Source organism: Propithecus coquereli, unplaced genomic scaffold (genome assembly GCF_000956105.1).
Source record: "Propithecus coquereli isolate 6110/MARCELLA unplaced genomic scaffold, Pcoq_1.0 Scaffold5, whole genome shotgun sequence".
Classification (NCBI taxonomy): Eukaryota; Metazoa; Chordata; class Mammalia; order Primates; family Indriidae; genus Propithecus; species Propithecus coquereli.
The window spans coordinates 9,356,016-9,379,689 of NW_012150840.1; the positions used below are offsets into that span (position 1 = coordinate 9,356,016).

Consider the following 23,674-nt stretch of genomic DNA (forward strand, 5'->3'; position numbering starts at 1 on the left):
GGTGGGGCTGGGAGGGGCTGCGGGAGGTTGACAGAGAGAATGGTAGAGGTGGGGGGACAAAGAGAACGAGGAAGCAGGAGCAGGGCAGAGAGGGCTGCTCCTCTGTCCTCAGCCAGCACCGAGCCCTGGAAGGAGGCGAGCAGGGTCTCAGGTGCCCATCCAGGCAGGGAGCTGGGCTGCTGCTAGCCCATAGGGTGTCTCTGGGTCATTTTTTACCTCTTCCCCAGGGCACATCTATTGGGAAAATATCATACCAATTTTCTTAGAAGACATTTTTATTGCCATCTGTAGGGTAATTTTAGCAATAAATATTCAAATCTTCACTGTCTTTGGCCCATATGGCACTTGCGAGTCTGCAACCTGCACAACTGTCCATGGCAGGCCGGGTTAGAAAGTATCAGGCAGGACTCTGGCCTGGACACCAGGAAGAAGGCAGGAAGACTTCTCCTTGCTCTGCCTTGCTGGCTAAATTTGAGAGGACAGCCTTGCTCAAGTAGGCAGAAGGGAGAGAGAGAGAAGGGAAGGGGTCATGGATGTTTAAGGAGATAGTCGGAAAGCACAGCCAAGAGCTGTGCTGACTGGGATAAGGGCTCTTGGTGTGGGGTCCAGGGAAGAAGCCGAGACCACAAGCTTCTTTCCTGTTTGTGGTGACAGGCACGGGAGAGGTCATTCAGAGGCTGGGGTCCTCTGGCATCTTCAAGTGTCCTGGCCAAGGCTCGGAGAGTGTCCTGTCCCCCCCCAAGAGCAGGAGGGGCTTCTCTAGTCCCTCCTTTCATTCCAGAGCCTGCTGCTGGAGCGTCTAGGGAGGACAGAGAGACGGGCAGGAGGACGGCAGGGAGGTGGACGAGGCCGAGGGAGAGCTCACCTTCTGCGCACCTGAGAAGGCGTGGCCGTGACATGAAACATTAGGTCACATGGCCTTCCCATCCAGCCTTAGCTGCCTACACATCTGCACAGAGAAGGAGAAGAGGTTGAGAGGAGAAAGTAGGCGGCAGCAGCACAGAATAAGCCGAAAAAGCCACAGTGGACAGAGAGAGGACACAAGACAGGGGGACGGACAGGACGGGAGGAACGAGCAGAAAGAGAAAAAACACAACAGTGGAGGGGAAAGGGTGGGTGGGAGGTTAGCGTAGTCTGAGGCGGGGCAAGAGACAAAGCGGGGACAGCAGAGGGGACAAGGCACAGCAGCAGGGGAGGTGGGGCAGAGAGTGGGCAGGGGCTCTGGTCATGCATGTCAACACCGGTCACTCGGACGCCATGCGGGGGTGGGGGGGGCCCAAGGGCCAAAGCCGTGAAGGTTCTGTGGTCATGGCGACGTTACGCTTCTTCTGGGGTCCTGCCTACGCGGGGGCCTGGGGAGGGGCATCTGCTAAACCTGGCAATGAAAACGTCCAAGTCTTGAGTGGCTGCAGCGTGAACAGTGCCCTTTAGTCGTGGTGCTCACGTGTAGTGCAGAACCTGCACGACTGGACTTCAGCCTCAGGCCTCCCCGAGCAAAACTGGGCCAGGACACTTGAAGGGGCTCCCAGCTGCCCACCCCTTCTCTCGCCTCCTCCCAGGGGTTGTGCTCATGTCTGGAACACGGAGCGCAGCGTGACCACATGGGGGTCCCAGGCAGGATGCGGGAGAGGGCACTAGGGCCAGGGCTGTGGACAGATCTGCTAAAGCATGCGCCCGTGCAGGACGAAGGTGAGGGCTTCACGATGCCTTTGTCAAACAGGTAAGTGAAGGCAGGAGATGCCTCCCCGGCGCTGCCACCCCAAGCCTGAGGCTTCCACAGAAGTGGGCACGAAGGAGCTGCTGCCCACTCGCCTTCTAGCACCCCAGAACCACCTGGGCGACTCACGCACACAGCCCTTCCTGCTTAAGCCAGTCATCTGCGTCCCGGAAGGTGAGCTCCTGCCCAGTTTTCTCAGTAACAGTGGAGGAAGGTGACAGAAATACCAAGGTGCAGGAGAGGAGCCAGCGAGAACAACACGCCACTTCCAAACCAGGGCAACCTCTGCCCAAGAGACCAGACCATCCAGATACCTGTCACAGGAGGAGGCAGGGGGCGGGTGGGAGGGCAGAAGGACATGGTTTGGGATCCAGCATGAGGTGTGCTGGGCGTGGGAGGGGCAGGGGGCCCCAGGTACCTTCTGGGCTCCAGAGAAGGCATGGTAGAAGCTAGACACATAAGTCATGATGGCTTTCTCATCCGGTCGGGCGGTTCCGACGATGTCTGTCAAGAAAAATCTGGAGTTAAAGCCAGCTGGTTCAGCGATCACGTGATACACCCCCTGACGTGATGTGGAAAGAAGCCTGCAGCACCATGAGGTCTTCTCGCCAAAATGCTGAGCCTGAATCTAACCAGCCTCTGGCATCGACTTCCACTTAGCGGAATAGGAGAGAGAGGAACGAGCAAAGTGATGCCCAAAGGGGCAAACAGACAAACCCAAAATAAGGGACATCCTACAGGAGAACAGAACCAGTTTCTGCAGCAAGTCAGCGCATGAATAAAAGGGGTCGAGGGGAGGAGGGGACTGCTACGGACTGGAACAGACGTAAGAAACCCAACACCCAAACGCCACGTGTGGACCTTGTTTGGATCCTGAATAAAACAAACCCAACGCTCAGAGACATTTCTTAGACAACTGGGGGAATCCGATTATGAACTGGGCAGTAGATGTGCCACGGAATCGTTGCCAATTTGCTAGATGTGAAAGCTGTTGTATGGTTATGTAAGAAAGTATCCATATTTTTAAGGTGTGTATTCTGAGGTACGCAGCAGTGAAATTTTATGACACCTGAGATATGCTTTAAGATGTTTCAGCAAAGAAAAGAAGAAAATAAAGTACGTGTGTCAAAATCTCAACAGGCATTATACCTGGATGGTGGATATATAAAAGTTCATTGTGCCATTCTCTCTGCTTTTATCTGGGTTTGAAAATGTTCCTAAGGACATTTTGAAATTTAAAACGCCACTGGTGGGGCAGAGAGGCAGGGAGCAGTTCTAGACCCCACCATGGTCCCTCCCTGCCCCACACCACCGGGCAGGCACAGCTCAAAGTGGTGTCTGAGCAGGTGGGATCGGAGAGAAACCAGAGGGAAAGCAGCCGTGGTGTGTGGGGCTTCTCCCAGGGGCAAAGGTCGGGTAGGGGGACAAGAAGACCTAGATGGACTCCAGCCTGGAGGCAGCCAGCCCTTGCTTCATAGGGAGCATCTGGGGAAGCTCCCCACTTGCTTCCCTTCCCTCACAAGCCTCTGCTCACCCCATCAGAGAGGCTTTGCGTGACCAGAGGTGCAAAGGCGCATTTAGTCGCAGGAAGAGCTGAGTGTCCAGCCCCAGGCCCAACCTTTGGTAAGGATTTTCATGCATCGAACCCCGAACCTGTCCCCATCCAGGAAGCCTGGCCAGCAGGGGCTGGGACACACGGGCCTCAGCCAGAAACAGAAAAGTCAACGCTGACTTGGGGCCCCTCCTTCTCTACCTGACACGGGAGCCCCTTCCTCTGGTGGACCTGCTGAGCGAGTGGGTGGGAACTGGAAACCTCCTCCAGCAGGAAGGTGCCAGCCACGGCTGTCTAGCGCCCTCCTCAGAAAGCAGCAGAAGAGGGCGAGTCCCCGGGGTCACAAAGACTTTGAAGATGTTGAGAGGAAACGCCACACCCAGCCCGCTGTCTGCAGACCACGCCAGAGCTCTGAGGGTCAGGATGACACACCTCTCAGCCAGCACAACTTCCCACGACAAACCGTGGGCAGGAGCTGGACAACAGGGGAACGCCCCGCTCCCCTGCCCACCACCCTACTCCACAACAAAGATGAGAACACCCTCAGGCCATCTCTGCAAGAACAGCCCAATGCCCCCGGCAGTACCAACCGTCACCTCTCCCTCCAAACCTCAGGGAACCTGACCTGCAGGTGACCCCTGGGCTCAGTTGAGGCCCCAGAAGACCAGGTCTTCTCCCTTCCTGCCCCGGCTGCAGGGGCCCATCCCCTCTTAGCCCCTGAGTAGCAGGTCAGGGGAGAGCAGGGAGCACAGAAGAAACACACTGTTTACCTTCAGCATCCAGCATCTTGGGGATGTCCAGGTACTTCTCTGCCACGTCAAAGGCCGTGTTCAGATTTGTGAGTGGGTCGTCCTAGAGAGAGAAGAGGAGGAAGGGATGATAAAGTGAGATCATGACAAGTCACTGGCTACCCCCAGCCCCGGGAAGTCACCACAACTGGGGGGCAGAGGGGACTTTCTGCCAGCACCCCCCAGGGCTTAATCCTCAGGGGGCAGCTCTGGGTGTAGAAGGCTGGTCTCCCCACCAGGCCTCCCTGGCTGGGGTTTAAAATGTTCTCTTTCCCCCCAAGCTTCAGTGTGCCAGGGGACTGAGGGGAAGAACTGCACCCTAAGTTAGGGTCAGAAAGAACTGCTAGGAAATAAGTGCCTCAAGCAGGCGCTGGCCTGGGCACGATCACCCTTGGCTTCTGGTTTCAGCTTTGGCACCAGCCAGTGGGCCTTATGGGTAAGGAACCTGACCTCAGTTTCCCCACCCATAACTCAAAAGTTGAACTAGGAGCTCTTAACTCTGGGCTTGTCAAGGGTTGAAGTAGGAGCCTCTTTGGTCCCCATGTTCTATAAAATTTTGGGGCTCCTTTAAATAGGCACAGCTTCTTGATGATTCTGGCTTCTGCTACCTTTCCAAGAGAACTTAGTGGGGATTGGCAAGGATGCCGAGAAACTGAATCCCGCGGTGCTGGAATGCAATGTGAACGTAGGTGGGAATGCAAAATGGTGCAGCCGCTGTGGAGAACAGCATGGCGGCGCCTCAGAAAGTTAAACAGAGAATTACCATATGTTCCAGCAAGTCCACTTCTGGGTACGCGCCCAAAAGAATGACAAGCGGGGTCACAAAGAGATATTTGTACACCCTCGTTCATAGCAGCATTATTCACAATAGCCAAAAGGTGGAAGCAGCACAAGTAGCCATCGATGGATGAATGGATAAACAAACGTGGCCTGTATGTACAATGGAACATTTTCAGCCTTAAAAAGGAAGGAAATACTGACACAAGCTGCAACATGGATGAACTTTGAGGACATCATGCTAAGTGAAATAATCCAGACACGCAAGGACAAAGGCTGTACGATTCCACTTTTACCTAGAGTAGTCATAGAGACAGAAAGTAGAACAGGGGTAGCCAGGAGCTGGGGAGAGGGAAGAACGGGGAGCTATGGCTTCATGGGTACAGAGTTTCAGTTTTGCAAGATAAAAAGAGTTCTGGAGACGGATGGTGGTGGTGGTTGCACAACAATGTGATGTACTTGATGCCACTGAGCTGTATATTTAAAAATAGTTAAGATGATAAATTTTGTGTTATGCATATTTTACCACAAACCTTTGTGGGGGGCTGGCAAGTTGAGATAAACCTGCCACATCCAAGCCTACCCACCGCCAAGGTCTCTGGGCCTAGTCTGCCGTTCCAGAGCCCTGGGCTGGGACTTCCTGGACGTTCTCCTTGGGAGCCTTCCCAGTAGCAATTTTGTAAGAAAAAATTGTAAATGCAGGAAAACAAAACCTAAGTGGGGAGAGTTCTTTGCCAGGTCTCTCCCCGTCTATTCTTGGTTCCTCAGACTAACCTAAAGCAAGCTGGTTTTGTCTGCTCAAGACAAAACTCAGTTTCCCTGTTTGCTATAGTGAGAATTACAGGGCAACAAAGGGACAAATACATTCATTTGGGATGTTTTCAGGAGGAAATTGCTCAAAACAGAAAGGTGGAGTCCTTCCGGGAAAGTCTCAGACAGCAGCCAGGATGATAAAAAACGTTGCCAGGCAGTGACGGTCATTTCCATCCAGAGCTGTGGCTGCCAGCGCTTAGGCCCAGGTACACACTCGCCTGTCTCTCTCGAGTCCAGGGACCACCAGGCCACCACGCCCACCCCACAGCTGGTATAGGGAGGAAGAGCCTCCCAGTTGGAGCCCTTCAGTCCTCTCCCCACTATGCCCAAGAGCCAGCTGGCTCTGACAACTGCTGTGTTTTCTGGAAAGTACTCCCAGTTCACTGGGCCCAGGTCTGTGCTAGGATTTGGACTGGATTTTACTGATGCTCCTCATATATGGAGAGGGACAGAGGGTGGGGAGGGCACTAGCCAGGTATCAGAAAAGTCCCCTGGACTCTCACCTCCCAAGTGGCTGGTGCTTCTGCAGCATTTGGAATAGGGGAGGGGACTCTAGAGCCATGGGTCAGCACAGGCCCCATTTCATACAGGGGTGGGCAGCAGCTGTGGATTAACTGGCCACCCCAGCATATCCAAGCAAGGACACAGATACATGCACACCTGTCACCAAAGCGCATCATCTGAACAGGAAGGAAATGTGGGATGATGCCTTCAAAAGAAAACTTTGACACCTCTTGGATTTCCCACCTTGTCCCTGCTGGATTCGGCCATGCAGCTTTCTGGAGGTCGGGGGGGGCTCTCAAACTGATTTGTTTTTCCTTGCAAAGCAGCTAAGTTAGTGGGCTGGGAACCCCCTTCCTCCCAAGGGGTTAGCCTGGGAAGTACCAAGCAGTATCAAAAGGAAACCCACCAACCAAACTTCAGCAATAAAAGAAAGGAAACCATGGGTGGGATAACGTGCCGGGACCGCACAGCAGGTCAGGGACGAGGCTGTGATAAAACATCTCTTAGAATATGCAGCATTTTAAATTATGAAAGTAATATCTCCACCTTACAAAACCTAGAAAAACAGAAGGGAGAAATGGCACTTATTATTGCATCACCCTAAGGAAACTGCTGCCACAGTTGTGGTATTTTTCCTGGTGGGCCGTGTATGTGCACAAGTACACGAATGCCACGCATGTAATGAAGTAGCCCTACCAGGGAAGGTGTTTTCCTGCTCACTTCTAGATGGGGCTCTGTCTGGTTGGTCTAAGAGGCCAACACCCCTCAGGCAGCGGCAGGAGGCCAGGTGAGCACACATACCTTCCGCAGCTTCCCGTAGTCAATCAGCTCGGGCCGGTGGCGGTGGATCAAGGCACAGAAGCCGAGGCCGTCCTTCCAGCTGCCCAGGGAGAGAGAAGGGGGTGAGTGAGGCTGAGCAGACGGGCAGCCACGCACGGACAAGGGCAAAGCACCAGGCAGGGGTCTCCTCTATTCCAGAGAGGTGACTATATAACTCTTCCAAGCAGGAGAAGACAGGATGGGAAGGGACATTTCTCCCCGCCACAATCCCAGACACTGGGGTAAAACCTTTGTGGGGGGCTGGCAAGTTGAGATAAACCTGCCACATCCAACCCTACCTACCACCAAGGTCTATGGGCCTACTCTGCTGTTCCAGAGCCCTGGAACAGCAGAGACTTTCTAGAGTTCTCCTTGGGGGCCTTCCCAGTAGCAAGAGCATCAACCAAAGGAATATCAGGCAGTAGCCACGTCTAAGACAGTGTGGGGTGGGGGTGGGGGGTTCAAAGGGATAGCAATGACCCCTTCCCAAGAAAAGCTACTTCCTCCTCCAAGGGCCTCAACTGTGTCCTAAGGCCCCAGGGGACCTGGGAGCTCCTGGGGGTTCTGCAAGAGCCCCTCAGCCCCCCGCCACTCACCTTATGTGGAAGTTCTGGATGTTGACGTTTTTATAAGGAGCTGTCTTTCTCTGACACCACAAGAGGAGCCCTTCCTTGGCTGAAGTCTCTGTGGGGAAGGGGACGGGCAAAAAGTTCAGGGGGCTGACTCAGTGGAGGGAGGGGCACCAACTCACATGAGGTCCCCTGTGACCCCTAGATTCCAACCCTGCTGCTACCAAGGAGGGAAGAGGCCCTGGCCATCAACTCTATTCCCTTGACAAAGCTTGAGAAGTCATTTGAGAAACAGAAAAGCAAGCTAGGAAACTTTTCAGCTGGCCGTGTTACACATTTCAATTCTGAGATAATAACCATTCAAGCTTTCAGAATTATCTCCCCTACTCCCTTTTATTCAAAGAAATGGTAGTGATACAAGTAAGTCAGCAACCTCTGTCAGGCGGCCACTTTGAAAAGGAAGGTTTGATTAGTCTTGGAAATCTAAACGTGCAGGAGTCTCCAGACTGGACTATGCAGCCTACGGGTGCGCACAGTTGAGCGAGAAGAAAGCTTTAGGACTCCTACCCAGATTTTGTTTTCATCTAAAACACAAGGTTTCCTTATATTTACTGCAGAGATCGACACTGGGGCCCTCCATTGCTCTGTGTATGAAGCAGTCACCTCTCCGTAAGGTAAGGTAGGCATCTGAGGGGGCCCAGGGAGCTCCCAGCACAGGGAGGCTGCAGACCACACTGCCCCCCTGTGTTCACATCTGTGAATTGCAGGTTGTGGTACCCAGTGAAGTGGGTTCACAGACGACCTTACAAAATGGACTTTAAAATGATGTTCAAGGATTCCTACAAAGACTATAATCATTCAAGCACAAGCAAACAATTAAAAAACTTGCGAAGGCTGGGCGCGGGGGCTCACGCCTGTAATCCTAGCACTCCGGGAGGCCGAGGCGGGAGGATTGCTTGAGCTCAGGAGTTCGAGACCAGCCTGAACAAGAGCAAGACTCCATCTCTACTAAAAATAAAAAGAAATTGGCCAAACAACTAAAAATAGAAGAAATTAGCCTGGCATGATGGTGCGTGCCTGTAGTCCCAGCTACCTGGGAGGCTGAAGCAGGAGGATCGCTTGAGCCCAGGAGTTTGAGGTTGCTGTGAGCTAGGCTGACACCACGGCACTCTAGCCCAGGCAAGAGAGTGAGACTCTGTCTCAAAAAAAAAAAAATGGCAAAGCTAATGCTTCTACTTAGTTTAAGCTCTTTGTCAGTTATATCACAAGATTAAAACAATAACGATTTAATCAGACACAAGGAGTCCACCCAAAAAATCATCACGAAGGCTAACATTCCACCCACCCCTAAATACCAAGTACCTATAAACTGAACTTAGATCTCCACATTACTGTATCACAAAATACAAGCCCCGATTTCCCTAACAAAGCAATTTAATCCGCATTGTTTTCATTAAGAAACTCCTTAGAATAAAAATGCTTAAGATTTCTGTGCCATTAAAATGAATAAAGTATTTTTAAAATATCTCCATCTCATCTTTTAAAAATCTGTCTTGGTATGTATGTTTTATCATGTGTATACCAATATACAAATATTACAAAATAAATACATGCATATCAGACATAAAGCTCAAAAACTGCTGGGGCGTACAATCAAAAGTTTACAGATCACTGCCCCAGACCATGGTGGTCCTTGCAGATCTGAGAAGCGGCCACTAGAGGGTGCTATGGGAGCAAAATGGAGGACGTTGGGGAAGCTCCCCGGCGGGCACAACCTATTTCCCCATCCTTTGGGATTAACAACTCAAGAGCCAGGTGAGGTTTCCAATATACTTCCCCACAGCAGCCTCCATCTTTCCCAAAGTGGGAAGTTTCCCTGGGGCCAGCACACTTAAAGGAACCAGCAGCCCAAATTGTTCTCACTTCTCTACACAGACTAGGAGAGAGGGCAGACGCTCAGGAATGGGTAGGAAGCCCATGACCTGTGTCCATCTGTATCCACTGCCCTGGGAGGGAGGGAGTTCTCCAGGCTCAGCCCAGGGAGGTAGACGAGATGGCAAAGGCAGGGGAGAGGACACCTTGGGGAAGGAATGGATCAAAGCAGAAACCCACCTTCCACGGAGATGTCCTGGATGGCAAAGCGAAGGATGATGGTCCAGATCATGCCCAGGGTCATTTTCACGTTCCCATCCACGATTTCTACAGAAACAGCAGCAGGGCACGTTAGGATGGGTCTCAGCAGGGACAGAACTACCATTCCCCCAGCGCCCACGTCACTCCAGGCACCGTGCTAGGAATCAAAGACGACAAGGCTCCACTTCTAGAAGGAAATAGGATGTTTTTTAAAGTTAGTGCGATAAACTGTGACAGGTGCCAGGAGAGAAGTCTATTTGGGGCACAAGGAAGGTGTAGTCGATTCTACTTGGAGACAGTGGGTACATCAGGGAAGGGGCTTAAACCCCTATCTGTGCTTACCAGCCTGAGGGACAAGAAAGGGAGGATTTCTAAGCCATCCCAAATGTTTTGGCAACATCGCAAGCTGGGGATCTCTGGGCAATCACAGCTCTCAAAATAGCCACCCACACACGGAAAGCCAGCGCAAGCCACAGAAAGTCACAGACTTAAAGTTTTGTAAACTGCCATCTTGAACGATCCACAGACTTAACCTTATAATGCCATTGGTTGGGTATTAAAATAGATTTTTTTAAAAAAATCAAACAACAGCTTCACGATCACAACTAAGAAACCTGCTATATTCAGTCTAAAGACGTACTTTAGACTTTTAAATGCTATAAATTCTATTAAGTAGATTTTTTTTCTTTTTATCTGTACCAGGCCTAGAGGCAGGGAACACAAACATAAATTAGCCCTATTTTTAAGGAGCCTAAGACACGGAGTAATTTGTGGTCTTGAACAAGTGACACTCAAATGTAGACTCCTCACCCTCACCTGCTTCCAAACCAGGAGATAGTAACCTGGCCCACAGTAAGGCATCCTCAGTTAAGAGTAAGGTACCCAAACAACATCTTAATTTTTCCCACCTGCAACACTAATTTTAGGGGAGACTCAACAGAACCACAAGGGGCCATTTTCAGGGAGTTCTGATTTCGTCAACCCACATCCACTAGGATTTGTACCCCACAAACCCCTTAAACAAGAGTGGATTTCCATTAAGGATGTTATACTGTAAGATCTTAGCCCCTTCCTCAAAGGTGAGGACAAAGCTATATGCTACTCTACAACCAAGGAAGAACAATGCCTGGAGTGACGCATGGCCACGACTGTCCCCCCAGAGGGCAGGTAACCTGCTGAGGCTGCACTGGGGTGCTGGGCAAAGGACAAACAGTGTCCGTTCTGGACATGGGATAGGATGTAACTCTTCCTATGAACAGGGAGGTTTAAATTGCTCTCCCAGAGCCCCGGATACCAGAGAGGCACTGTCCCACATCCAAGGGCTTGGGTTAGAGAGAAGCAGAGAGCTGCAGCGGCACGCAACCACCGTCGTTAACAAGCACCACAGACAGCCAGCGCTTTGCAGAGCACGCTGCGGGGAGGTAGAACCACCCATTAAGAATCAGTTTATAAAGGTGATATTTTAAAAATGCACTTTCATTTATGACTTCCAATGGTTTAACATCTGTAACATTTAAAGAGCATATCTAAATTGATAAAACAAAAAGTCTAAACTCTCAATAAATAGGCAAAACACACAAACAGACACATCACAAAACATGAAACACAAATTACCAATTCATAAGAATGTTCGGTCTCTCTTATAATCAAAGAGATAAGATATCATTGTCCCAGCTATTATAAATTAGCAAAGTTAAAAAACAAAGTTGAAAACCACACACACACCTCATGTTAGCAATACTGTCACACTGAAACTAGAAGTATAAATTGGTTTAAAAAATATCTTTAAAAAGAAACTGCTGGGGAAACAATTTGGCATCAGGGAGCAAGCATGATATAGTTATTCAACATTTTGACAGTAAAATTCTACCTCTAAGGCCGGGCGAGGTAGCTCACGCCTATAATCCTAGCACTCTGGGAGGCCGAGGTGGGAGCATTGCTCCAGCCCAGGAGTTCAACAACAGCCTGAGCAAAAGCGAGACCTTGTCTCTGTTAAAAAGAAAGGGAAAAAAAAAAAAAAAACCCAGCCGGGCATTGTGGCGCATGCCTGTAGTCCCAGCTACCAGGAGGCTGAGGCAGAAGGATTGCTTGAGCCCAGAAGTTGGAGGTTGCAGTGAGCTACAATGATGCCACTGTACTCTACCCAGGGCGACAGAGTGAGACTCTGTCTCAACAAAAACAAACAAGGAAACTGAACATCCCTCCTCACAACCGCCCACCCTTAAAAAAAAAAATAAAAAACAAAACTCTATCTCCAGGACTCTATCCCTAGCCGATGACCTGAAATGCAAAGCAAGAAGGTTCCTGTGTTCAATGTGCTTGTTGCAGGCTATTTATGGTGCCCGTAAATCAGAAAGCATGTGCGCGTACAAAGTACACGGAGTGACTGAGTAAATCCCCAGACCCCGGGGCCTCTGCTCAACACCTCCAGGGCTTCCCACCTCATGTAGAGTCAAAGCCAGTGGCCAGTGAATCCCTGGTGGTCTGGCAGTTGGGCCTCCCTGCAGGCCCCCCCCCACTGGGTGTCCACGTGGCTTGTCCCCGGCCCCTCCCAGTCCCCACTCACACATCCCTCCTCACTGGCACCTTCTTTGACCACCCAAGTGATGCCCTGCTTTAGTTTTCCCTGGCTGGACACGCGTGCATATGTATTTTCTCTTCCCTCTTCTAGAATGTACACTCCATGAAGGTAAGAATATTTTCCATTTTGCATCACTACTTACAGCCCAGTACAGTGCCTGGCACCAAGAAAGCCCTGTCAGCATTTGTTGAATGAATGAATGAATGAAAGGCAGGTACTAAACACAAGTGGGTGAAGGGGCAGAGGTAGTGCAGGCCTGTGTCGGCCCCCTGAGAACACAACAGCACTCGGTCTCTTCCAGGGGAGGGCCGGGGCACAGCTGTGCTCAGTCAATAGACGATTAACACAGCTGTGAAAGATTATATTCGAGTTTTTAATGACGTGGAAAAATCTTTATAATAGAGAAAGTGGAAAAAGCAGGTACAAAATTTTATGGATAGTGTTTTAAGTATAAAGGGCAAAGAAAATTTTTTAAGCCTAGAAAAAGCTCTGAGTGGTAATCCTGAAGCCCGGCCTTCCTAGGAGGGGCCCCCGCAGAGCTGGCGGCCCCCTCGACCCCCCACACCGCCCCACTCTGTGAAGGCCAAATCCCTTGGCCTCTGGCCAGCCTGGCCTCCCGCTGGCCTTGAGCTCTCTGCCCGCAGACCTGCCTTCCCTGGAGCCTTCCCAGCACTAAGGGGGCAGTGGGGTCCTCTTTGGGTCTTGCCTAGTTACTCCTCTCCTTCCCCAGAAATCCCCCAAGGACTTTTGCTCACTGAATTCTCATTCACACCAAGGAAAACAGAAGCTCCAGGCACAGGCAAAGAGAGCGGGGTGTGTTCAATCACAGTCCATGCACTACCCAACACCAGCCCTGCCTGACTCCTGTCCCCCGCACCACACAGCATGTGACCCTTCCCAGGGGACCCTCTGTTCCCCTTCTCTGGAATGGTGGGTCCTTTCTCCCAGGCCCCTCAATGTCTGCAGCAGGGACGCCCATGTTCCAGGCAGCTTTACGCCAGGGTCTGTCTGGAATGCAGGCCCAAACAGAGTTCCAAGGCCACAACCGGGCTCCGCAGGAACAAGCCATCATGGTAGATCAACGACATCTGCCACGGGTGTGGAAAGAAGCAGCGGCGAGCGTCTGAGTTCCTACAGCTCGCTAACATAGCTGCACACGTCCTACGTTTCCTCAGAACCTGTTTCTCCCTTCTCCCCGCTCCAGGGACGCAGTCGTCTGCATGTTACTCGGGCCCGTAGAATAAATGGTGCTACAGAAATTCCACGTGACAGGCACTAGAACCCCCAGGGCCACCACCTTCCAGACCAACACTTTGGCTACAGCATCCACTGCCCCTCTATCCTGAGGACAGATGCTAAATCACTGAGACCACCCCAGGCTCATGGCACCTCTCCCCGGATTAAATCCTATCCCCTCACCCACGCCAAGTCTCAATTCCATGACGTCTGGGCATCATGGGAGAAATCTTAAGGCTCTTTTCTAACCCCTCCCTGATGTACAGAAGTTCCTTGCCTCCAGCCTCCACTTGAACACCTTCAGGGACAGAGAACTCACCACCTACCAGAGCCCCGGTTCCACTCCCTAAGGCTCCCTAAGGCTCTGCACATTATCCAGAGTCAGCCTGCCCAAGGGGTCTCCCTCCGAGGCCCGATTCTGCCCTTCAGGGTCGACCACAGAGTCTAGTCCTTGCACCACATGATAATCCTTCAAAGCCTGGGGGCGGGGGGTGCCCTCACTGGGCCTGGTCCCCATGGAACAGCCCTCAACAGCCTGGGATGTTTCTCTATCAGGACCCCCAGCAATGGCCCTCCCCCCGCCTCCATTCCAGGTGATCATTCAGGTGATCCACACCACTGCCTTTTATTTGATAACCTACAGCAGTAAACTTAATTTCATTTAAAAAGAAAACCCAAACCCATTTAGTGCCTCATCTAGTTTCTTGGCTCAGCAGTGGCCATCCCAGCTTGAAATGGGGAAAGGTTATTTCAAACCAGGAAGACTCAGCCAAAAACACTGGCTCCCTAAGGTGCTGAGCCAGTAAAGAATATCTCATTTTAAAGCAGCCTTTTAAACGGCCTTAGGTTTCCAGCGCCTGTGGCCGGCCGGGTGAAGCGACCTCCCGGCACAGCAAGGGCAGCGAGATTAGCCCAGCCCAGCCCTGCTCCTCATCACTCCACTGGGGCGAGCACGCCCGACTCCACCTACCACTTCGTTACTGAGGAAAATCAGACGGGAAGTTGTGTCATGGGCCTCCACTGGGGGAGGCAGCCATGCCTAGTGGCGACAGGAACAGGGCTAGACCTCAGCTCTGGAGCCCAGACGCCTGGGTCACACACCCTGGCTCTGCCACATAGAAGCAGCCTGGCTCAGAGTCACCCTTCACTCCAGCAACTCTTCCGAGCCTCAGTTTCCTCCGTTGTGAAGCGTGGCTGGTAACACTCACCCTCCAAGCCTGTTGTGAGGGTAGGAGGAGATAACCCCTGTAAAGCATCCGGTCCAGCCAGGCACAGGGCTGGGACTCGGTAAGTGCTATTCTCTCCTACTTGTCCCTGCAGTAGAGCTTTCTAAAAAAAATTTTTTTTTAGTTAGCAGCCAAATTTTCCTTTTTTGAAATCTGGATTTCTGGCTTCTTTTGAAAAATTAGAAGACCTGGTAATGCTGGACCTGTACTCTCGCACAGCAACAACTTAACTACATTTGTGCGGCGCCTGCCCTGCTTGGTACATGCTCTCTCCAAGTCACCACAGTCCCCACCCATCCCCATTGCTCACCCCTGGCCAACATCACACATTCTCCAAACTTGCCTGCCCTGGTGGGCATCTGAGCTTGCACCAGACCACCTGAGGGGCATTTTCTTTGGCTTCCCAAGCCTGCTTTGTTCAAACTTTTTCCTGCCAAGTCTTTAGTCTTTCCTAATAAAACAAACTTATCTTTTCTTAATAAAAGGCAGAGAATATTTTCCCAATCACAAAGTAGAGTATCCTACTATGGGCAAGTCCTTCAAACATTTGCTGAGCACCTACTGTGTGCATCAATCACGCTGCTAGGAGCTGGGGCCACAGGATGTCGAAGCGCACAGTTTCTGCCCTTGAGAAGCTCACAGCTGGGAGGATGCTGGGATCCACAAGCCACTGCCTGTGACTACCTTGGGCACTGGCCTGAGTTCCCTATAAGGCCGGGGTTAGCAAACTTTTTCTGCAAAGGACCTGACAGGAAGTATTCCAGGCTTTGCAAGCCATATGATCTCTATCATGACTACTCAACTCTGCCATTGTAGCATGAAAGCCACAGATGAAACATAAACAAATGGACGCAGCTGTGTTCCAGTATTTACGAAAGCCCGTGTCAGGCAGATTCAACCCCGTGTTCTGCGGTTTGCAGAGCCTGTGCTCAAGTGTCTCGGTTTGATGCATCAACATAAAATCCTTCAATTTCTAGAAGAAAGGGGACTCTAAGCACCACCAGAGAAGAGATCTGCTCCTCTGGGTTTACCAGGAGCAAGACCCCCACCCTCTCCAAGGAAAGGCCACTCTCTGGGGACATTTCTCTTGAGTCACAAAGACCTGGGCTTGAATTCTGGCTTTGCCGCTTACTGAGGATGGAAACTTGAGCAAGTAATGTAATCTCTTTAAGCATCTGTTTTCTCATCATAAAATGGGGACAACAATTAGAGCTACCTTATGGGGTCGTTGTGAGGATTGAGTGAGGTCACCATGGTGAGGGGCTTCTGCGCAGTGCCTGCCACAGTGATTGCTCCACACTCTCAGCCGTGTGTGTCTTGACTGAACAAACGAACGAGACCGTGTCCTGTTCATCTTGAGGTCTCCGCATCACACAGCAGGTGCCCACTGCTGAAGGGGCCTGGTTGGAGCATTCTAACTGCCTCAACCACCCCCAAGTCCTCAGAGACGCCACAATGCACACGAGAAATTGTGCTACCTTCTTTTAATCACTAAGAACACACTGATGATGGTTTAAATGGCATTTTAAAAAGTTTTTCTAAGTGAAGGGAAAAGAGCCAAGACTTACACTGCAGGGAAATGCTATTGAAAATGCTCCTAGAGGCTCCTGGACATCAGTCCTCCCAGTGCCAGGGGAATCGCGGGGCAGCCTCCACCCTCCGCCCCGCCGGTGTCTGCACACCTGCCCCAGCCCACAGAATGCTCCACCGGCAGCAACGTGTGGCCAGGCCTGCAGATGAAGGAGGCGGCATTCCACACACACAGGCCTCCACGCTGCAAGGATTTGGCCATGGGGGTGTGGGCACAGGAAGAGGGGTGTGAGTCCTCAGTTTGGGGCAGGGCTGAGACTGGAAGGAAAGTGCTGCTGTTACATGAAGAATCCACAGGCCAACCAGACAGGGGTTCCGGGGGACCCACTGCCAAATGCCCCCAAGTGATGTGTTGGCCCAGAAGTCAGCCTAGAAAAGGCCGAGGGAACTGGAGGGCAAAGAAAACCAGGCTCCTCGGGGCAGTTGAGGGCAGGCCTTACTCACCTTCGGCTCCAATGGACACCAGTTTGACCCCTTTGCTGGCTATGAAATCCAGGGCCTTGTTGACGTTGGAGATCTTGTGCACCCTCATCTTGCCTCTCTCTGGCTTGGCCAAGCGTTCGCCTGAGTGGGTCAGGAGGGAAGGAAAAGAAGGTGAGACGCTATGATCCAGAGGCCAGGGCTGCTCTTGCAACACCTCACCCAAGGCACGGCTTAGGTAGGAGCGTGTTCATGTGTGCATGTGTGTATGTCTGCATGTGTGTGCGTGTGTGTGTGCACGTGCCTCTCAGGTGCTGCAGAATGCTACCTTGGCTGGGAGTGAGAGGGAGAGTCTACCCTGCCTCTTTTTTCTTCCACTCCTCAGATCTAAACCTGCTGGCATCCACTCAACATTTCTTTATTACGCCCCTACTGCATGCCAGGGATTTGGCTGGGTACTAGGAATATGGGGGTGAACAAAATAGTTTCTTGCCTTTATGTAATTATAATCCAGTAGGAGAGACAGACCTTAAACAGAGAAATACACAAATAAATATATACAATGAACAAATACCAAGAAGGATCAATGCTCTTCAAAATGGGAGGAGGAAGAGGAGGGAGGAGGAATGGAGGAGTGGTCAGGGAAGGCCTGAGTCTTTGCAGCCAGGCAAAGACTGCAGGGAACGGTGATCAAGGCAGAGGAAACGGCACATGCAAAGGCCCTGAACTCCTTGTAGTCCAGACTATTCTGCCTGGGGAATGGGGTGCCAGTCGCCCTAGCGTACTGTGAAAATGTTCCCTGGTGTTTAAACGGAGTTGTCCACGGCTGTGCTGCCCCATTTGAGAGCCGCAGCTATTGTCCTGCCTCCCATGGGCACCCACGGCTCGGCTCTGGGTCAGCCCTCCAGCCCCACTCAGCCCCCACTGCTCCCACCTCCAGCTTCCACACGGGAAGTTCTGCTGCTCAGGTTTCAAGGTCAGAGGCTTTGGGGAAACAGGAGCTGGTTCTCCAAATACCCTAGTAAGAGCACATTTACCCCAGAACAGAGAGTAGCCAGGGACCTCCTAAAATGATTTGAAAAATTGTGAGTGCAACACGTGTGGCCATACCTAGGGAAGGGGTACGTAGCTCTCAGAGTCTCCACGGGGTCAAGGCTGAGAACCACCATCCTAGAGCCTGAAACTCGGGACCCTTGCGCCTGCCGCGATCTCGGGCCCAGCCGCCTCCCAGCACGTCAGCGGCCTGCCTGAGAGGGCTCGAGGGGCCGGCGGCTGTGAGGCTGAGCCGGGCCCACCCTGTCAGAGCACTACCTCTCCAGGCGGCCTGCCGGCTTCTGGAAGAGAGCAGACTTCCTGCCACAGATGGGATTTGCTTGTCAGCTCCCAGGGAAGCACAGCTGGTTTTTTTAATTAAATCAAGACTTTCCACTCACGGCTCTCCTGAGGCAATGACTGCTGCCCAGCAAGGTACCCACCATTTCCTGCCCAGGAAAGATGGCACAGGGGCTCCCACCCCACAGGACTGATGGGGGCAGCACCACGTCCCTCCCTGGAGGGCTGCTCCTACCCCAGCTGTGGGGCCCTGCTAAGCCTGAGCTCCCCAGCCCCCACCAGCTGGCTGGACCGGGCTGCTCCATGATGACAGTGGAGGAGGCGAAGTTACACACAGGAGGACAGGAAAAGCTGCCCAGGCCCAGGCCAGCGGCTCTCAAACTTCGGCCAGCACAGAATCACCCATGGAACTTGCTAAACCATCAATGTCCAGCCCCCTGCCCCACAACAAGCTCCTGACTTAGGGGGTCTGGGGTAGGGTCTGGGAATCTGCATTTGGACAAGTGGCCTTGCTGATTCCGGCACGAGTGGTCCAGGGACCCCACTTTGAAAACCTCTGTAGGCAGCATTCCTCTTCCTTCTCCTCAATCCCTGGCACTCTGCCCATCTCCAAAGATGCCCAGAAGGAAAGGCAGCATTTCACTGAACAGGTCCCCCAGCCCTGGGAAGAGACGCGTAGGCTTCGCAGACGTGCACGGGCTCCCTGGGCCTGGGCCAGACCCATTCGGCAGAAACACACTGAGGGTCCAAGCCTGGTGCTGGATGTTCAGTCACTCCAAGGTTTCGGGAGCACCACCTACCGGCCAGGACAGCCTCAGGCACTTGGGACACCGAGATAAGACAGTCCTTGCCCCAAGGAGCTCAGTGAGGCGTGGGGGAGAAGATAAGAGAGCCAGAAGTGATTGACAGGATGGAGGAATTAATGGGGTGTTACGGGTGGGGCAGTAAGCTCAGATGGGGGGGTGTCAGGGAAGCCTTCTTGGAGGAAACCCCCAAGCTGAGTTTTGAAGAATGAAAAAGAGTAATGCCAGGTCAGTTTGTTTTCCATTGGGAATGTTGGAGGAGGTAGGAAAGGACACTCTAAAAGGCAGTTAGAGGAAAACAGCGTGGTGGTACCTCAAAAAATTAAACAGAGAATTACCATATGATCCAGCAATTCCACTTTTGGGTATGTACCCAAAAAAATTAAAAGCAGGGATTCAAAAAAATATTTATTTGTACGCCCATGTCCATAGCAGCATCATTCACAATAGCCAAAAGGCGGAAGCAACCCAAACGTCCATCAGCAAATGAGCAGATAAACAAAGTGTGGTGACACGTGCCATGGATATGATTCGGCCTGGATATGATTCGGCCTTTAAAGGAGGCGATTCTGACACACGCCACAGCATGGATGAACCTGGAAGACATCATGCTAAGTGAAATAAGCCAGTCACAAAGGACAAACACTGTGAGACCCTACGCATATGAGGTAGTTAGAGTAGTCAAACTCACAGAGACAAAGTAGAATGGGGGCTGCCAGGGGCTGGGGAGAGAGGCGAGTGGGGAGTTCCTGTTTAAGGGCTACAGAGTTTCAATTCGGGAAGATGAAAAGAATTCTGGAGATGGACGGTGGTGACGGCTGCACAACAATGTGAACATGCTCAATACCACTGAACGGGGTGCTTAAAAATGGTTAAAATGCTAAATTTTGTGTTATGTAAATTTATCACATACACAAAAGCATAAACACCACACATGCGGGTTTTAACTGAAAGGGACGTATAATATAAAAAAATACTTTTTTAAAAAGGAGGGGGACTTTGTGCAAAGGCACGGGGAACAGAGAGTGCATGTCATCTGGGGAGAACTGCACGTCTCCCCGCGTGGCAGAGGGTCTGAGGTCTGATACCTTTTTGGGAATAGTTAGTTGAAAACAAAGCAGGTGCCAGCTCATGAAGGATCCTGCAGGCGAAGCTAAGGAATGTGGACTGCAGGCTCCAAGCCCCGGGGAGGTGCCGCAGGGTTGTGAGCTGGGAACAGCATGGCCATGTTTGGACAGTGGGGCAATCCCTCTGGCTACAGCCTGGAGGGGACTGCAGGGAGAAGCTGAGGGCCCAGGGCCTTTGTAATATCTTCTAGGCGAGCAGGATTGGGAAGAAGGAAACAGATGAACAGAACATGAATGGCAAGTTGGAAAGAAAAGCTATCTATGATCCCCGGTTAGGTGCAAAATTAGTCTGCAGGAGGGAAAAGAGATTTACCGAGGCAGGAGTGACAAGTACAAGTCTGGACATGCTGAGAGGACCCCGTGGGACATCCGAGTGCAGATGCCCAAGGAGGTTCAGTATTTGAGAGGGGGTTCAAGGGCGGGTTCTGGGCTGAGATTAGGCCTAGGACTCAATGGCACCAGGTGAAGGTAAAGTGAAGTGAGTAGCTAAGATGGCCTGGTGTGTACACCAAGGCTAGCCTCTCAGGGACCACCTCCCTTTAAGGGATGGTGGAGGAAAGGCATCCACAAGCAAGCTGAGATGTGCACTCAAGTGGAGCTGTCCCTCCAGACATCGGGACAAATGGGGGACTGGGTAATGACCTGGGGTCATCTGGATACAGGTAACTAGGCAGCAGTGGTGCCAAGGTTTAGAGACAGTCACCCATGGTTACATTCTTGGCCACCGAATCCTGGCATTTTGGAGGAGAAGGAACCTCAGAGACCATTCTTCAAAACTCCTCTTTTTGCGAATGAGGATGTTGAGGCAGAAAGGCAAAGACAGCAGGATGGCTGGCGGCAGAACCAGAACCGAGGCCCAGTCTGCTAGTCTGAGTTCACACATGCCATCCCCGGTTGTCTCAAGAGACCCAAGGCCGGCCATGCCCCTGGGCAGGGCAGAAGCCGGCGAGCAGCACCTCGTCCTGGGCCGGGCCTACCTCACCTGAGATGACCTCCAGCAGCAGCATGAGCTTCAGGCCGTCCCGGAAGTCCTCCTCGATGTTCTCGATCTGCGTCCCTGCCTTCCGGAGGTGGGAGTTGCACCATGCCGTGAATGTCTGGGCAAAGGGAAGAAGGGCAAGTGGTCAGGCTCCCCCACAAGCCACATGGCCTCTGAGGCCCTCGATAGGGGTCTACATAGGTCCCCAAGACCCACCCACCACCTCGTGCCATCTTTCCAGTTGCTCTGTATAGGGTACTGGGGGGCTGCCGTTGTCCTCTCATTGGACAAGCCATTTAATGGGCCAGGGAAGGTGGACACCCACTCAGCAGAGCCCACAGAACCTCTCAGTACAGTGGTCCCACATAGTCTCATTCCCCTCATCAACCAAGCACCGAGCTCCCCACAGGCTAGCGGCCGAGGGGCCCCCACAGAGTCCACAGCACGGCTGGGCACAGTGGTACAGACGAAGAGCACCTCCCTTAACACCACCTCCCCAACCCTCTTTCAAAGACATCAGCCCCACCCACATTTAGAAGGGCCACAATTCCATTCTTAGCAATTTATCTCCAAGGTTATAAGACCTAGTTTCAATCTTCACAGTTTTAAGGCAAAGGAACCCAGAGGTAACATATTAAGCCTCATTGACACCTTAGGGAAAATTAGTTTATTAAATCCTTTCTCACTCAGCAGCCACCAAAGGGAAAGGATTAATGTGTGTTGTTGGGGACAGAGTTCAGAGGCATATTGTCAGGATAAGGAGAAAGAATGGTTAAGTACCCCGATGTGTATTTTGAGTAGGGGTGAGGGCACCTTAATGCGCAAAAGCACAAAGAAGAATTCTAGAAAGGAATTGTAAGGAGGTTAAATGCAAAGACCATCAGCTTTGTAGCTACTTCTCTATTAAGCAGATCATGATCAGGCGGGATAGCAACCAAGCTGTCCTGTGCCAATAGCACCACCTGGTGGCTCAAACAGGAACAGGGTGACTCAACAAACAAGAAACAAAAGCATGCACTTCAGTTTCATGTGTCCATCTGAAACCTGGTCTCTCTCCAGCTGTCACCGTCTATGGCAACCAGAGAGAAGATCCCTCTTGCTTTAGATCCGGACCTTTCACTGGCAACTCCAGACTTTTCTGCACCAATGGACACTGTCAATTACCTGGGGGCTCCCCAACAGCAGGGCCATTCAGTTATCTTCCCACCCAACCTGCAAAGTACCAAGCGTAAGTGGTGTATTGTTTATAGTAAGAGGAGCAGCTAGAGACACCCCTCCTCCTAGGGAAGGTCACCAGACTCGTGACCTCACCACCCCTTCCCTCCTGTCCCCAGGCACTCCAAGGTAAAGTGGCAATGAGTGGGCAGGGGGAGGGAGGAACACCACACCAGTGATTATTAGGGGGAAAAATGGCTGCTTAGATTTATAAGCAAAAGTTGAAGACCATGTAAGCAAGAAGGGGACAGAGAGATGGGAGCTATCACTCCATGCAGGTGGAGGGGAAAGGAACAGCATTAAGACATCCCCTGACTTTGGGCTTCAACTTTAAATCCTGTCTCACCAGTAACTTACCAACACAGGATACCTCTCTCCGCCTGCAAACACGTCTCCATTCTGAAGGCCAGTCCGCTCCCATGACAAAGAGAGTAGGGTGTGTGTGTGATCCCAAGCTTAGGGAAGACTGGCACACAGACGGCGGTGGGGAATATACCAATTCCTCGCCCAAACGTCTTCTGTAGGTCACTGGGCTAACTCTCATTTTTCAAGACTGGGCAAAGACATCTCATCCTCCAGGGAGCCTTTCTGACAGCCACCCACCATGTCTGGGTTGGGCACAGAGCCCACAGCACCTGCATTCACTCCATGATCGCCCTACCCCATTGCATGGTCATTGCCTGGTCACTTGTCAACCTCACACCCCCAGACTGGGAGCTCCTGAAGGTAGGAACTCAATGTCCACCTCTATACCCAGAGTCCCAGGGCGCAGAGTCAGGGATACAGCAGTGAACAAAACAGCAAAACTCCCTGTCCTGGTGCCGCAGACATTCTAGTGGGTGTCAAAAACGGGCAGCTGGCGGAAGAAACAAGTGAGGAACTGATGCAAAGCTGGGAGGGTCCTGGGAGATCCAGCCACACCTCGAGGGTGATGCTGGGTGGTATCAGGAGAGGGAGTGAAGGGACAAACTGTTAGGGACCCTCTGGACACAGCAGACAGATGAGAGCAGAGAGGATGCAGCAGAGTAGGAAAGAGCATGTACCGGGTATCCTTCCTCTAGTGCTGGCACTGCAAACCCGGCAGCACATGACAGGGTCCCTAGACTTTGTTTTCATTTTAACTTTCTTTATTAGTATAAAAAGTATTAAAGAATTTTTAAAGAAAATAAATGGACATTATTTTGGTTTTGCATATTCTCTCCCAGCTGTCGCCTGCTCCTACGTGGCGTCTCCCCAGCGCCTTCGCATTGTACTTTCACACTGGGGGCGGGGGGGTCTTTTTTCATTTATCGTCAGCTTGTACTTCCACAGCACCCCTTCCAGGCCCACACGCGACCTTCAACCTCAGGTTTTCTTCTGCCTTGAACCCCAGCAACTCAAAGGGACAGTTCCAGGTCCGACGTGGCCTGAAACGAAGGGCTGTGGCAGCAACCGCACAGCTGGGGGCCGCGAAATCTCACGTCCATGGCCCCGTCGTGGAGGGCGGCGTGAGG

The 23,674-nt window shown here is 51.9% G+C and overlaps 1 protein-coding gene across 3 annotated transcripts in view; it reads right to left on the reverse strand.

Moving 5' to 3' along the window:
• Positions 1–23,674, reverse strand: part of ACTN1 (actinin, alpha 1) — a 94,927-nt gene that overhangs the window by 21,033 nt on the left and 50,220 nt on the right. For all 3 annotated transcript variants that reach the window (XM_012656169.1, XM_012656171.1, XM_012656170.1), the window contains exons 2-8: positions 20,970–21,084; positions 16,750–16,869; positions 9,652–9,738; positions 7,567–7,654; positions 6,953–7,031; positions 4,040–4,121; positions 2,136–2,221 (exon numbers count right to left, since the gene is read on the reverse strand). In XM_012656169.1, coding sequence (XP_012511623.1) covers positions 2,136–2,221; positions 4,040–4,121; positions 6,953–7,031; positions 7,567–7,654; positions 9,652–9,738; positions 16,750–16,869; positions 20,970–21,084 — 657 coding nt within the window. The remainder of the gene's footprint in view (positions 1–2,135; positions 2,222–4,039; positions 4,122–6,952; positions 7,032–7,566; positions 7,655–9,651; positions 9,739–16,749; positions 16,870–20,969; positions 21,085–23,674) is intronic.